This window comes from Pelobates fuscus, chromosome 6 (genome assembly GCF_036172605.1).
Source record: "Pelobates fuscus isolate aPelFus1 chromosome 6, aPelFus1.pri, whole genome shotgun sequence".
In the NCBI taxonomy this organism is placed as follows: Eukaryota; Metazoa; Chordata; class Amphibia; order Anura; family Pelobatidae; genus Pelobates; species Pelobates fuscus.
The window spans coordinates 205,604,689-205,616,921 of NC_086322.1; the positions used below are offsets into that span (position 1 = coordinate 205,604,689).

Below are 12,233 nucleotides of genomic sequence, written 5' to 3' on the forward strand. Positions count from 1 at the left end.
TATTTAAAAAGGGTGTTGGGTATATACAATTACAGTAGGAAGAATAAATTGTGCACGTCAACCAAAATAATTACTATTAAGACACCCAATACACCAGTGGAAATGAATATGTAAAAAGGGTAATTAACCCCTTAAGGACACATGACATGTGTGACATGTCATGATTCCCTTTTATTCCAGAAGTTTGGTCCTTAAGGGGTTAATTCACCCATTAAACACTTTGCCTGTAGATATAAAGATTTCTTTAAATCTTCACAGAAATCATACCAGAGAGCTATAACAATCTACAAATAAATAAGATAAAAAACAGAGTACGGATGAGGAGAAACACTGATAGTGGACAGACGTGTGTGTACAGCTCCGTGTTAAAATAGCACCAAATCCTGAATTATCGCCTCATTTTCAGTCAGAAAACTCACAAAATACAGTCCTGGTATCCATGGGGTGGAAAACTAAGAAGCAGAAACCTGATAAAACCAGGCTGGGTATAGACATTGGGGAAATGCTCCGACAAGCACATGCGCACTTGGGCCAAGATGGCGGGCGACCTCGACGAATACTCTGATTCCTCAGAGGACTTCTCGCTGGGGCTGGGCAGTACTACAACACCCACATTCGGTCTCTCGAAGTGCTGAATCAGTACCGGTGACAGAAACAGACCTGAGGGTGATGCTCAAGGACCTGCAGAAGACTATCCAGGCTGATGTGGCCTCGCTCCAGGTGGACCTTACAAGCATGGTGGGCTGGCTGGAAGCCGTGGAGGCCTCTTCTGAAACACACTCTCAGAAAATCACAGCCCTTGAACAAGAGGTCCAAGCCCTTAGAAACCAAAAGGCAGACTTTGAGCAACTGATAGAAGGCACCGCAAGAACCTTAAACTTAGAGTTATACCCAAAGACATACCAGAGGCGGAAGTCCCGCATTTCATGCAAAGGTTAATGGTGGCCCTATTAACACCAAGGCAAGCCAAAAATGTTGTTTTCGAAAGCATGTTCCTTATACCCAAACCATAAAAGGCTCCAACCACAGCACCCAGGGACATGGTGGTCCAATTTCAAAACATCAAGGATAAAATGGCAGTTCAGGCCATGCTGCAGGGGACTTCCACTTATAAATGTGAAAATCTGGAGTTATCCTTTTACACAGACCTGTCCGGCGCACACTGCAATGGTGGAAATCTATGCAACCTCTTACCACTCTCCTGCAGGAACATGGTATCCGGTATCGCTGGTGTCCTTCTCAGACCCTGCTGGACCTCCACACGAACATTTCACACTCTGTCCATGATCTCCAGGGTGCAGCTGCATTATTGGGAACACTAGGCTTTCCACAGGCCTCCCTGCAACTAAAAGGGCCGTATGCAGCCACACAAGCCACACACACATGGAACTCAGCAAAAGTAATTACATTCGTCACACAGAGGCCCTTCTTGGACACGTATGCAGCTACCACAACCTGAGGCCTCCTTGCACTCATTGGGCCACCGCATCATGACCTCCTAAACCATCACTGACCAGAATTTTATATACATATAATGTTATGTTTTTTACTTTCCTCATTTTCTTTAATTTTTTTGCTCTCCTCATTGTGATATATTTTCCTGATTGAACGCAGTATGATCAGGCTGCTGGCCTTGGCCGGGGAACACCAGGCAGTTGGGTGAATTGCACAAAGCAATTGGCTCACTCACCACGACCTCTCTACTAGAGATCGATTTGTCTGCCTCGCATTAAAGGTACTAGAGGCGTAATGCGTGTTTAAGAAGGCTGTGTAAGTCACATGCAGGGAGGTGTGCCTAGGGCTGTATAAAACAACATAATCTAAGGGCCAGGTCCGACCCGCTACCTGACATGGGCTGCACACAGACCACAGGCATAAGATCCACAACGGGTGGTTATACAGTCACTCTGTCCTTTTTGTTTTTATTTATTTATTTACAATGTTTTATTTTTTTCATAAATCACTCTACCGCCAGTTGACTGGTGGCTTTGCCAGCACAGGCCAGTCGCCTACTGTAACCTATAGCATATATCCCTGCCCTAGTCTTATAAGACTGCCCCCAACATCCAGCGACTCCTCAGTTTTATTAGACTACTGTTGTCACACTTAAAATATAAAAGCCTCAGCTACATGATCTGTCAATAATGTTCATCTTGTTCCTATGCATGTACTTTTGTATTATGTAATATAGGAACCCTCGAGGGCCATACGTAAGGAGAGACAACTCAAATCAGCTCTAGTGACCAATTGTACATAATTAATATTTCACAGCACGATATACCACACACTTATTGTGTTATATACGTAGTTTGCCAGCCCTCGAACGCTGATCATATTAAACCTTCCAGAGGTCTGAATGGGCTGACTACACAGGAGTCTTTGTCACGGAGCGAGTGCACAGCCCACCCAGTCACGCACCTACACCTAATTTCTCCCAATTTCATTTGTAGCGTTCAATTTTGATTTGTTCTACTCTGAGTACTGTATTTTTCTGTAGATCCACACAATATATGGTATTATTGTCAGTTCTTCAAACAGGTCTATTAGCTATCTAACCTAGCGCACAGCTAACAACCACTAGTTTAATTATACTGTGATCACCTCCTGCCTATGGCTAGATCTTTCTTGATGTAATTTAGGGCACCACTAAATGGTTATCTTAGATGTTACTTACTATGCTATTTCACCCCCCCCCCCCAAAAAAAAAGTGTTGTTACTCACGACATTCTGTGTGCTATAGCCAAAGCCAAAACGTCAAACTATGTCTGCATATCTGCACAACCACAATAAAGAATGTAAAAACAAAACCAAAGAGTACTATTGGATGGACAACATTATGTGGTTGCATATGAGGCACTCAAAAGGTGTAATTGATTGTAGGAATGTCTCTCACAATTGGGTATCTGCTTACTTATTTTTTTTCTCTAGGTTCATATAAATAGAAGTACGAAAAGGAAAATAAATACATAGTGGAAACTTGAAAGAAACTTGCACATTTAATAATAACTTACACAATGAAATCAGGAATATCGCCTATCTAGATTGGATCTCTACTAGCCCAGTCTCATGGCCCTTCTTCTTTCAGAGAATGGAGTGGGAAAATGGCAAAGGAAGCCCTTTTGAAAAAAAAAAAAATATTTTGGACTAGCAGGTCAATGGCTAGTGGGTCTAGAAATAACTCTCCTATAACAGGAGTATATATTCCTGTCAAAATCCTTTTTATTCTTTGTTTGATACCTTGTCTTAAAATATGAGCAACTGATCTTACAAGTGGGAACCTGTACGATGAAGGGATGCATAATCAAAAAAAATACCAGATCAAATAAATACCAACATCTCCCTCTCTGTACCCATTCTTTTAAATACATATTCCTACCCTCTACCAACTTATAATAACTCTTTTATAGTTGTTAAAAAAAAATACTGTAAATAAATAATTTATTCTTACAACATCCAACACACTGCAATATAAACCAAATCCATTTTTGTTACGAAATGGAAAATTGCTTCTGACATCCCAGTGGTTATAGTTTCTAAGCATTACAATAGAAATTAGAGAGTAAACAATGATGTCAGAAAGCAAATGCTTACAGCAAATAAGATATTGGATGCTTGGGTTAAGGAATGAAAGAAAGGTCAAGATAAGTAGATGTCAAAGAAAGGAGACTAGAAGCAAGTTCATATGTGTGACAAATGGAAGTGCAATAATACACCTTTTATGAATTCATCAAAGCACCCAACCAGTAATTTAGGAGAATACATATAATTATGTTAGAGACGTAGAGTGCCAAGAAGGAAAACAACCAACAAGATTGATATTTAATTCCTGTTGGTCTCCAAAGGAGGAGAAATGTAGAAAATGCTCTAAACCAATAAGGTACATCTTCTACATCTGGTTGGGGAAAGCTCCCACCCTGGGCTGCAAATCAAATAAAATACAAAGGAAAAAAGAAAATCAATTCTAAAACATTAAACCAGGAGTAGATATATAATGGTGGATCCACTAAATAGTGGGTTGGATAAATTAAAAACAGTAATCAAAATTTAGCAGATAAAGTGATTATCATACAGTTCATAGATATTCATATAAATGTCAATTGTAAATAAATAATATGTGATAGTCCAAAAAAAGTCCAAAGTAGTCCACAATGTATTAGCAATGGATTTCATTACAAGGACACTCCTGCTATGATGTCACCTAGGAGATGACTTGATTAGCTGAAATAATATAGTATATAACTATATTCCATGAAGAATTTAGTATATATAAATATGTAGTATAAATTCTTGAATAGTCATCAAGGAAGACAGGTTTTCTGGAAATGATATCCCAAATTAGATGGATATAATCTAGAAATGACAGAGACATAGTGCTCTCTGTAATTGATTTATTTGTAAAAGAACGGATAAAAATACACTCACAAATAATGCAGAATTGTGGGCACAGCTTATAGAGAAATGCTTAGTCCACTTTCATACCCCCTCAATATTCAATCAATTTGCTGGCTTTGGAGTCAGTCTTCCAAAACTGAAACAATGTCAATCAATATTCTTCTCTTCTTTTTTTAAGTCCCAAGACCAATTCCATTTGACCTCCACCAGAACACAATCTCCAAATCAGTATGGTGTTCAGTTCAGGCTCAAATTAGAAATTCACATTAGTGAAAACCCAATTGATAAAACGTCCAAAAACTGTAAATAGTGATATGTTAATTAACATATCACTATTCACATATCACTATTTACTGTTTTTGGATGTTTTACCAATAGGGTTTTCACTAATGTGAATTGCTTTGTTAAAAAAAACAAGAGAAGAATATTGATTGAAATTAAATTTACATACATGAGGTTCCTGCAGGGTCTAGCAAGCTATTGACAAAGAAGGAGATAAAAGATTCTGAATTAAAGAGAATTTGCAATAATCAGAGTGTAAATATTAGATCAGTTCTCCTCAACCTTCTCCTCAAGGAACACCTAACAGTCCAGGATGTAGGGATTAAGTTGTTTAACCCCATAAGGACCAAACTTCTGGAATAAAAGGGAATCATGACATGTCACACGTCATGTGTCCTTAAGGGGTTAAAAAAACAAAAACTAAAAACACCTTGGACTCTAAGGTGTTTTTTTTCCCTTTTTCTAAGCACCTTAGACCAGGCTTCCCCAAACTCCAGCCCTCCAGATGTTGCTGAACTCCAACTCCATGATTCTCAGCCTATCTATTTTATTCATAGAATCATGAGAATTTTAGTTCAGCAACATCTGGAGGGCCGGAGTTTGGGGAAGCCTGCCTTAGACACACCTGGGGAATCCCTAAAGCCTGGACTGTTAGGTGTTCCTTTAAAGAGAGGGTTGAGAAGCACTGCATTAGATGACTCTTTACAGGAAATGTTTAAGAAGGCTGTGTAAGTCACATGCAGGGAGGTGTGCCTAAATTCAATTTATAGAGCAGTGAGTGAGATTGCAAGGGACATGTTATATAAACGAAAAATGCTTCATTAAGCTAAAGTTGTTCTGGTGATTATAGTGTCCCTTTAAGTGTGTAGAATTCCAAGGGGTCTAAATAAGAAGGGATAGGAAATAGGAAATTCATCTCAGAATTAGAATAGAACAGGATAAATAAGTATACACATGTTCAGGAAAAAAACATCAATGTTACTATTTCCAGATGGTCTGTTTGATTACAGGCTTCAATAATTTAAGATGCAGTGAGTAATTTCTGAAAAATCCTTAGCTTTGAATATTTTGCTATATTTTCTTTGCACGCTCTGAGTGTCATACCATAGTGGTATACCATTTTAAATTCTCTTTTCAACGTATTAGCAGATTCCCCCCTCTTCATGTTTACCTTTAAAAGGAAGCCTATGACTAAGGTCTTTATATTCATGTCAGAATGAAACCATTTTTAGTAGCCAAGACCAGAAGTGTAACTAGAAACAACGGGGCCTCTGTGCAAAAACTGCCCTGCCCCCCCATGTGCCTCATTCTCCCTCTCAGCTCCTCCATGTGTCCCTCTCATATCCACCCCCACTCCTTCATGTATCTCATTCCCCTCAGCCCTTCTATGTGTCTTATACCCTCCCTCTAGCCCATCCATGTGTCTCATTCTCTCCCCCCAGGCCCTCCTTATGTCTCCTTCCCCTTCAGACCTTCCATATGTTTTTTTCTCCTCCCCCAGCCCCTTTAAGTGACTAACTTTCCCCCAGCTTCTCCATGTGTCTTATTACATCCCACTATCCCCTCCATGTGTCTCATTCCCTCCCCAGCTCAGCCCCTCCAAGAGTTTCATTTCCTCCCACCCAGCCCCTCCATGTGTCTAATTCTCTTTTCTCCCTCACCCCTCTATGTGTCTCAATTCCCCCCACTCCTCCATGTCTCATTCCCCTGCCTCTCCATGTGTCTCATTCCTTCCCCCAACAGTCTCTCCACGTGCCTCTCCATGTGTCTCATCCCCGCTACCCAGGCTCTCCATATGTCTCAACTCCTCTTCCAGGCCCCCCATATGTCTCATCCATTCCCCTGCTACAGACAGTGACAGGAGGGGAGCAGCACAGCCCCCCCCTCCCCCCCCCCGTTAGTCACTCGAAAACTGCAGGCCCCTGGTGGCCATGCCTCTGGAGGGACGGTCCTGGTCCCAACTGTGACCTATGCAGCCATTGTAGTTACTGGCCAATACTGTAATAAATGTACACCATGACACGGTTTACAATTCATGACAAAATTAAGCACCTTCAATATGTTTCACTATACCTAGTTTGAGAGCAATACCCAAGACCCAAGACTTTCTTACAACTACAAGGACTTTTTGAATACTTTTATTTTAGTGGCTCCTTACCAATCTTGAATTAGATTCTAAAAAACATTTAAACACAAAGAAAAACTAACAAAATGGAATGTTTCTTTTTTTTTTTTAATTCTTTATTTTTGAGTGCAGTGTTAAGGTACAAGCTTTCTTATTGACTTCATGACTTGAGACAAAAGTTGAGTGACAACGTGAAACACATTAGGTCAAGATGAGCTGCACAATTTTTTAAATGAGAACATGCTTGGTCAAAGTAAGGCATTACAGTAACACAAGGATCATAAAAACATACATATTACCAGTAGCTTAATCTAGAGGCAGGGATCGTTATCAATCATGCTTAATGAGCGATAGTATTATAGCAGTTCTTGCTGAGTGTGATGGTTGTACTAGAGTACAGTCTGTAATTGTAATATGTGCTAGGCAATCTAAAAGCTAGTGTCTATAGTATGTTGTCAGGTGAGTGAGATGAGCATGATGCGGCGTAGAGGTTGCTAAATCTGTCATGTAAACTAAGTGTATGTTACTGGTTATACTGAGTGCTGCTTAATCTTAACGACTAGTGAGTTAACCTTAGTGCTACAAACACACGGAGCAATGATGGTGTTCTAGTCCAAATGCACACGACCACAGTTATTGATCATTATTGCCTGTATATGTCCTCCGGGCGCCCAATGCTGGGGTACAGCGCGTGTCGCCGTCAAGCTGTATGGTGCCATTTAGCCATGTGTAGTAGGGCTGTACCGGGCAGCTGCTGGATCAGTCCTTAGGATGGGACCTTGCAGAGTCCTGGTGGTCAGATTAGACTGTGCTTTGACAGACTTGCTTGGGTTCGTTTTCAGTCCATACTCCGTGCTGGCGGGCTGTTTGCTCTTAAGGGTGCGATGCAGTCTGGAAAAGACTTGTTGCGTAACTCTTCACAGGAAGAACATGGCTGCAGGCACAGCCCTTGAAGTCGCCCTTCAGGCAGATATTATGGGCCCCATGAGAGTAGTGGCGTTCTCCACTGGCGCGGAGGTCTTTGTTGGGTTTTCTTTTCCCACTCGCTGTGTGTGTGGTTGGCTCCCCTTTGGTCTGTGTCATGCAAGGCCCAAGGTAGGTTGCTGCATTGATCTGCTGCGCTGGATAGTGGCTCCTGCGGTAGGGAGCACATGTGGCTGGCGCGTGGCGGCTATTTTGGAGGATTCTGTCGGAGAGTATCCTGTAGCAGGGTAGTAGATTTCGGCCCCGCGTGTCGTGGCTTGACATGAGCCGCTGCGTGTGTGTGTGCAGACCGGGATGCCCCCCCCGGTTCAGAGGGGGGGGGGACGCCAGACCCCGGCCGGAGACCCGGGAGAGCGGCCGTCTCGTCACGGCTCAAGCTCCTCACGCCTCGGGCCTTAGTCGGGTTACAGAGGGCTGCTTTAAGGGTATCCCCACGTACCTCAGGATCTGGCGATCGGGTAAGGTCTTGTTGCGGGTAGGTTAGGGAGATTTCGCCTTCAGTTTGCGCCGTTTTCGGACCCCAAAGCGGGAGCTCAGACAGACGCGTCTGATCCCGTCGGCGGTCCGGCCCCGCCCCCCAAAATGGAATGTTTCTTAATTTGTAAAGTACTTTGAAATTATTTTAATGTCAACAGCAGTACCAGTTAAATTAAACATTATGTATAACTAATCTAAACAGATTATTTTTGTATAGGATTAAAAAGTAAAATCAATTCTTCATCTATAAATAGACATAGAAAATATATGCAGTCCATTTATAATAACAAAGTAAATTTTGTTTTTCAGGTGAACCATGTCTTGGCGACAAGTCTATTTTCTGTCAAATGGAGGTCCTTGCACGATATTGTTCCATACCAGGATATAATAAGCTATGCTGTGAATCCTGTAGTAGACGCAGTACCCAACCACCACCTTTCCTTACTGAAGCTGCTGAAACAGAAGATGAACTTATTTTCAATCCCAGTGAATATTCCAGGGCCGTTGAGACTCCTACAGTTGCAGTTCCTGGTAACGAAGATGCAGACAGGAAAAGTATTTTGAGCATTCTCTCTTCAACTGAACGTGATGACAGCTTTGGAAGTTTCTCTGCACCAGAAAATAAACCAAAATCATCTGATACAATCCAGAGAAGAACAAATCTAGCAGCAAGCAAAACAGTTAGACTTGTTTCTATCTCTTCTTTAGCTCCAACACAAAACAGCAATGTCCATCTATACAGGCCTCCTGCCATAGTAAACACACATCATATAGCAGCGGTTAACTTAAACTCTACAGGTACTTCTCCTATAGTTAGAACCTCACGGAAGAATGACAAGTCCTCTGACAGAAGACGTTCTTTGCGGTCACCTACAATAGAAAGATGAATCTAAACATTGAAGAACTAAATGTTTTGAGGACACCATCTTTTATTCTGCTTTTGAGAAGCTCATCTCTCTGCAATTGTCAGCTCATTTCATCTGTATATAACAGGAAATACAAAAGTGCTGGATCACTTAGTCACTGGTTTTATGCTCCAACTATTCCGTTTATTTCTGGTTAGCTTGAATTTGATGAAGAAAAGCACCAAAGATTTCCCAAAAGTCAATGATTCACCATTTTAATTTAATCAAATAAGAAATGTTCCTTGTATAAGCAGATACATAGCAAATGTTATGCTTTAGAGAATACTTGTTGAAACATAAAAGTTTCAAACATCAATCGACTTCCTGCGTGATTGATAAATATATATATATATATATAGATATAGATATGTGTATCTATATCTATATTTATATATATATATATATTTGATAGGGGAAATCAAACGATGCAGCTGTTGTTAAAAATGTTTTATGTTACAAAGTCAGTATTATTAAGAGTTGATTTGTACTGTCTGATTATTGTTTACCTTTTCTGTTTCTAGGTGCTACTTGGTACCTATGAGTACAAGCTGCCTTTTTTACATTCCCTGGGTTGCACCTCGAAGCAGTGCTTTTGTTAAATTTATTGAGGATTACACTTGCATTAGTTTTATATGACATGATGTTCTGAATTGAATTTAATGTCATCATCTTGTAAGGCCCTTAATGAATATTAGAACCAAATGCAAGGGACAGCTTGACATACAATAACCTTGCAGTTTATATATGTTTTTTTTCTTTTTTGATATTGGGCAATTATTTTTTGTTGATGCATTGATATGAAGAAGGCAGAGTGGCAGAAAGTGTAGCAACTAATAAGTAAATGAGTCGGGGACTATTTATAAATATGTCCCAGTGTTAAATATGTGAAGTATACCAGATTTGGTATGTATGCCATCTAACCATAGTTTGATGATTTAGAAGTGCCGTCCTTTGACTTTCAATACATGAAGGTTTTTGTAGGTAGGATAGAATATAAACAGCAGCCATTGCTGAATTATATTTCAGTATCAAAGAGAGAAAGAATGCTTATTTTTGTAAGCTTGAAGCTTTCTTCCAATGTCAGCTCAACGAGAAATTAATACATAATTGTAACTTTAAATGGCCTGTGTTTATTAAGATTGTTGTCAATTTGTTGATAAAAGAGGGGAGAGAGATATTTATTTCAACGTGAGTCACCTCATTTTTTTTCACAACCACAATGCATCTGACTGCAATATTATACTAGTGATTTATACCAGGAATCACATTTTCACCATTATGCCAGTCTTACTCTCTCATGTAGCTGTAAAGTACTTGTATATAGAATATAAAACTGAAGATATTTATTAACAGGTGATTTGATAGACTTTATTTACGGGATATTTACATTTATAGCATTTCATTTCTTTTTCCTGCAACTATAAGTGTTACACATACTGTAAGTACATGCAACCCTTTTATGCATAGGTTTATAAGCTAATAAAATCTACTGTAAACAAAATATGGGACTCAAAGTATAAAAAGTAAGATTCAACTTTTTTCCAAATCAGAAATTCAAAAATTTGCCTTATTTTAATAGAATGTATTCAAATTTGACACTATTTTTTTTCAAAAGAAAAAAAATCAGCTATAGCAATAAATGATACAAAGAAACATAAGTAACTAGGTATTAGATATAGTAAAGAGATTGACATTTAAATTTTAATTTAAAATAATTATAAATGGCATCTTGATAAAGCAATGGAATGCAGATGTTAATACAATTTTTACATTGAAGCACATGGGTGTCCCCATGTAAGAATGTAGTAGTAGTCATTATAAACTAACCCTTTGACATGCTGACTTAACAGCTCTAAATAATTGCTGTTGGTAAAATTGCAAGACTTTTGAAGGTCAAACAAAAAATAGTTTTGATAGAACATTGAGACAACCCCTGTTCCTCAAACAGATTTATGTGTTTTAAATTCCCAAGAATTCACCAAAGAACAATTAATGATTTTTTTTTAATACTGTATATCATCCAGATGTAGATATTCATTGTTATAAATGTCCCTGTTTCTTTTGTTTATTTCTTACAGAGCTCTTTCTTGACATTTTAAGTGTACACTACTGATGCTGTTTGTTGTATTGGGGAGCACTTAGCAATAAAAAATACTTTTAACATATCAATCTGGTTTGCTTGGGTTATTATTGGGCTAATATTAAAGAATTACAGAGAAAAAAATCCAATTGATTTGTTAAACTGTTGTTGAAATGTATGGTGGTATAGTAAATGTTCACTTGTATCCTTATGTTCCCTTTTTGTTTTAAATGCCAAATTCCGAATTATGTCTCTTTAAAGAAGACACTGCACTGCATAAATGAACACAAGTAATGTATCACACTTCTTGCACATGCACCATTTGTTTCTGTTGTCAGACATGTGCCACTTGTGGGTTTTATGTATAGACAGATAAAAAGACAGACAGACAGATTCAGCTTACACCAAATAAAAGTATTTACAATGAACATTCACCTTATTTACACATACCAAAAGCCCAGTCATAATGCATTAAAATAAGTCAGCATATTCTGCAGGTTTTGCTGGGGGATGATGGGTTTTGGGACAGAATCCTTGATGTGGGGATCTTTAGCGCCAGACCATAAATGGAGGAAATGGCAGCAGAATACTATCATTATTTTTATCTTTTCTTCTTTTTATATCAAGCAGCTGATTCTCTCTCTCTCTCTCTCTCTCTGTCTCTCTCTCTCTCTCTCTGTCTCTCTCTCTCTCTCTGTCTCTCTCTCTCTCTCTCTCTCTCTCTCTCTCTCTCTATATATATATATATATATATATATATATATATATATATATGGAGCTTAGAGTTGTGGGAAGGGTCTCCAGCATATTTAAACCCCAGACACCATCTTCTATGGGCCGACACTTGAGTGGGTCATGCTCACCTTACTTCCGGTTCTGATCCAAGAATTTCCACTGCATTCATTCTGATCAAGTCATGTATTCTTCTTGCCTCTACAGACTACCCAGCCAATCTCCACTGAGATCCGCAGACTGAGGAAATAGAAAC

The 12,233-nt window shown here is 39.3% G+C and overlaps 1 protein-coding gene across 2 annotated transcripts in view; it reads left to right on the forward strand.

The window, feature by feature from the left end:
- The window catches only part of ADAMTS3 (ADAM metallopeptidase with thrombospondin type 1 motif 3), a 256,599-nt gene extending 247,104 nt beyond the window's left edge, over positions 1–9,495 (forward strand). For both annotated transcript variants that reach the window (XM_063458665.1, XM_063458666.1), the window contains one exon: positions 8,570–9,495. In XM_063458665.1, coding sequence (XP_063314735.1) covers positions 8,570–9,147 — 578 coding nt within the window. In that variant the 3' untranslated portion in view covers positions 9,148–9,495. The remainder of the gene's footprint in view (positions 1–8,569) is intronic.
- The last annotated feature ends 2,738 nt before the right edge of the window (positions 9,496–12,233 follow it).